Below are 2,935 nucleotides of genomic sequence, written 5' to 3' on the forward strand. Positions count from 1 at the left end.
TCTCTCTCTCTCTCTCCCTCTCTCTCTCTCTCTCTCTCACTCTCTCTCCACGAATTGAATTGACTTAGTCTGGAAAAGATTTTGCTTCTTGGGCACTCAAGCCTCTATATCAGACATTTGTTGGCGTAGAAGTAGCAGCTATTCAATCTCCTATTTTCTCATTTTTGGGCATTTTGTAAATGTCTGAAATGACCACTCCACCCAAACACTTAAAGTTATTTTATTTTAAAAGCAGGCAGGCCCATATCAAGCTGTTCCATCTCCATTCTTCAGTCAGATAAAGGTCTTATTTGGAGAGAGCTATTTGAGAAATTTTGGGATTTCCTTTCTTCCCTCTATTAATTACCCTGAAATAATGTATTTGCAGTGAATCACTGAATGTCACTGAAATAAAACGCGACGTAAGGAGGCATCTAGCCTATAGTGCAGTTTAACTCATACACTCATACACACGCACGCAAGCACGCACATCCTCCCCCCCCCCCCCCCCCCCCCCTCACCCACGCCCTAGGGCGCACTGACCAACCGGTCCCTGCAATTGAGGTGCAGGCACGTGGGTGCTGCTGCTCGACTGATGCTGCGGTGAGGGACCTCTCGCGGAGCAAAAGGGGCGGTACTTTGAGACAACTTTCCAGACTAGTAATTTGATGAACAGAGGATTTTCCACTCTCTCCGGTCGCGTGGTTCCAGGATCGTGCTCGCCCAGCCTCCCGTCCGCGCGCCACACTCTGGGAGTCGCTCTTTGGAGTTTTTTTTTTCTTTCCTTTCTTTTTTTTAAGGAGACGTTTACCTTCAGTCTGGTTGCTGGGTTCTGGGACAGCGCATCACAAGGGCCTACTTTGGCTTTAAGAAGCATCCAACATAATTTTTCCACACATGGCCCTGTAGTACAAACACATTTTTTGGGGGGGATTCGTGGATTTTGGAACGGACTAAACTTAATTTAAAGGTGTTTTATCCGTCTGTGGAGTGCTCACGATGGAGATGAAAAGATGGTCTACGAGGTGGAAAACGAAACGGTCGCTTTGGAATTGCTCATTAACCACTCTCGTCACACTGATTGTCGTTCTGCAAGCTGACGATGCCAGAGCAGGTAAGACGTTACGCAGAACGGCGCCTTATGGTTCGCGTCGCATCACTGCGCTGATTGGCATCCTTGAGCGCCCCGTAGGCTCACTTTCAATATAGTGGAAGGGTGACGCTGAATGACGCGTTGTTAGTATGTTAACATGTCGACCGTATTATATGTTTAAATCAGATCTAGGTCTTAAACAGATCAGAGATAATGAAAAGCATGAAAACAAACAAAATAATTGTAGGCCTACTGACGTTTAATTTACACCCAGCACTAAACCTAGCCGTTGGAATGAAAGCCTATAACAAGTAAATTAATTGCATTTAAGTGTGTAGAACCATTTGGGCGATTTTAGTGGCTAAATCGAACGTATTATGGCCAGCCAGTGTGCGCGTATGTGTGCCAGTTAAGTGTACAACTGCAAAATGCCAAATTAACCTGTTCATTTACATTTCCTTGTCACTCGTTCTCCGCCGATTTGTATGGTATACGAAAATGACGAAAAAACGTGACTGAAATCGTTTCGGGCGATAGGCCTAGACATTCGGAGAGTGTGTGTCCCAGCAACGGAGCCAGGGTGGTTTTACGCATCACTTTTACGCATGATTCTTCAATGTGTATGACTGATGAAAGTCTAGACTGCTACAGTTCCCGACCAAAGTTTACAGAAGAATCAGTGAAGCGGGTTTTGTTTTTTAATTTCTAATTCATCTCGGCAAATCTAATTTGAACTCGCTATCTAGTTTCCTCGATTGAGTGTGGCCATCGGTCTACTCAACGAGTCAACGACACACGGAGCAACATCCGAGGGAAACGTCCACCTCAGTTTCACCACTGCCTAGTTGTGGATGAATCCAAGACACAAACCCCCTCAGCATAACAATACAGGCACCATTCTGTAACTGAAGTACAGGAGGTTGCCTTGTGCGGAGAATCACCGTTTCTCCGCACTATCCTGGTTCCCACTAAGTCCAAGAAGGGGCGTTGATGGAAAAACCTTTCTTGAGTTTTCCCCCCCACTTAAAAGAACATATGTAGGTTGCATTAGCTGCCTGCGTTCTTTGAAGAATATATGGCTTTCTTTTGTGCCTGAGGTTAGGAAAGACATCCACCCTCTTCAGCCGCTATCATCAAATATCAATGAATGTATGTTTTGGATTACTATTATTATAGTCTTCTTTTTTTTATTCCACGGCTTTTGATCTATTATTATGGGCTGGAAGCAATCACAAAACAATATCAGTGAGAGTGGATGGTGATTTAAGGTCTTATAGTTGTCTTTTATTTGTTTGTGCAAATTATCTTTCACAAGAGCAACAAGAGGGAGAACGGTGGCCATCAGTGACTATCCTCCCAGGATGCATTGCACTCTGCCTGGACGTTCGGTCCTTTGCCTACCCTCCCCCCCCCCCCCCCCCCCGGCCCAAAAAGAAGAAACAACCCCCAACATTGTGCCAATGTGTAATTGTAGAGAGCATACAATATTGAATATGATAGGGTGAATGAGAGGCAGAAGTAAAAAAAAACAAAAAACCTAAATTCAAATTCCACAGTGGCACAGTTTGCCAATCAGCCAGCGTTGGTCTCTCTCGGTCTGATTTTTAAACGTGACCATAATTGCATGATGTGCTAGCAAACATTTACAGCCCTTCCAATGTACTATAATTGCCACTTGGGCTGCCAACCGTCAGTCGATGGCAGTGACTTGGAAAGGGAGAAAAAAGAGGGAGATATCTGCAGTTCAAAGCCACAGAGCCATGAAGTCATGTCACAGATTTGTACCCCCCCCCCCCCCCCCCCCCCTTCCCGCCCCCATGTATCAAACTCAAAAGCCCAGACAGACGTGATGGATACGCCACA

At 45.3% G+C, this 2,935-nt stretch overlaps 1 protein-coding gene across 1 annotated transcript in view; it reads left to right on the forward strand.

The window, feature by feature from the left end:
- The first annotated feature begins 650 nt into the window (after nt 1–650).
- LOC115548935 (collagen alpha-1(XI) chain) overlaps nt 651–2,935 on the forward strand; it is an 87,558-nt gene continuing 85,273 nt past the window's right edge. The window contains exon 1 of the mRNA XM_030363874.1: nt 651–1,093. Within this exon, the coding sequence (XP_030219734.1) occupies nt 979–1,093 (115 nt within the window). The 5' untranslated portion in view covers nt 651–978. The remainder of the gene's footprint in view (nt 1,094–2,935) is intronic.

The sequence above is a fragment of the Gadus morhua genome, chromosome 8, assembly GCF_902167405.1.
Source record: "Gadus morhua chromosome 8, gadMor3.0, whole genome shotgun sequence".
Classification (NCBI taxonomy): Eukaryota; Metazoa; Chordata; class Actinopteri; order Gadiformes; family Gadidae; genus Gadus; species Gadus morhua.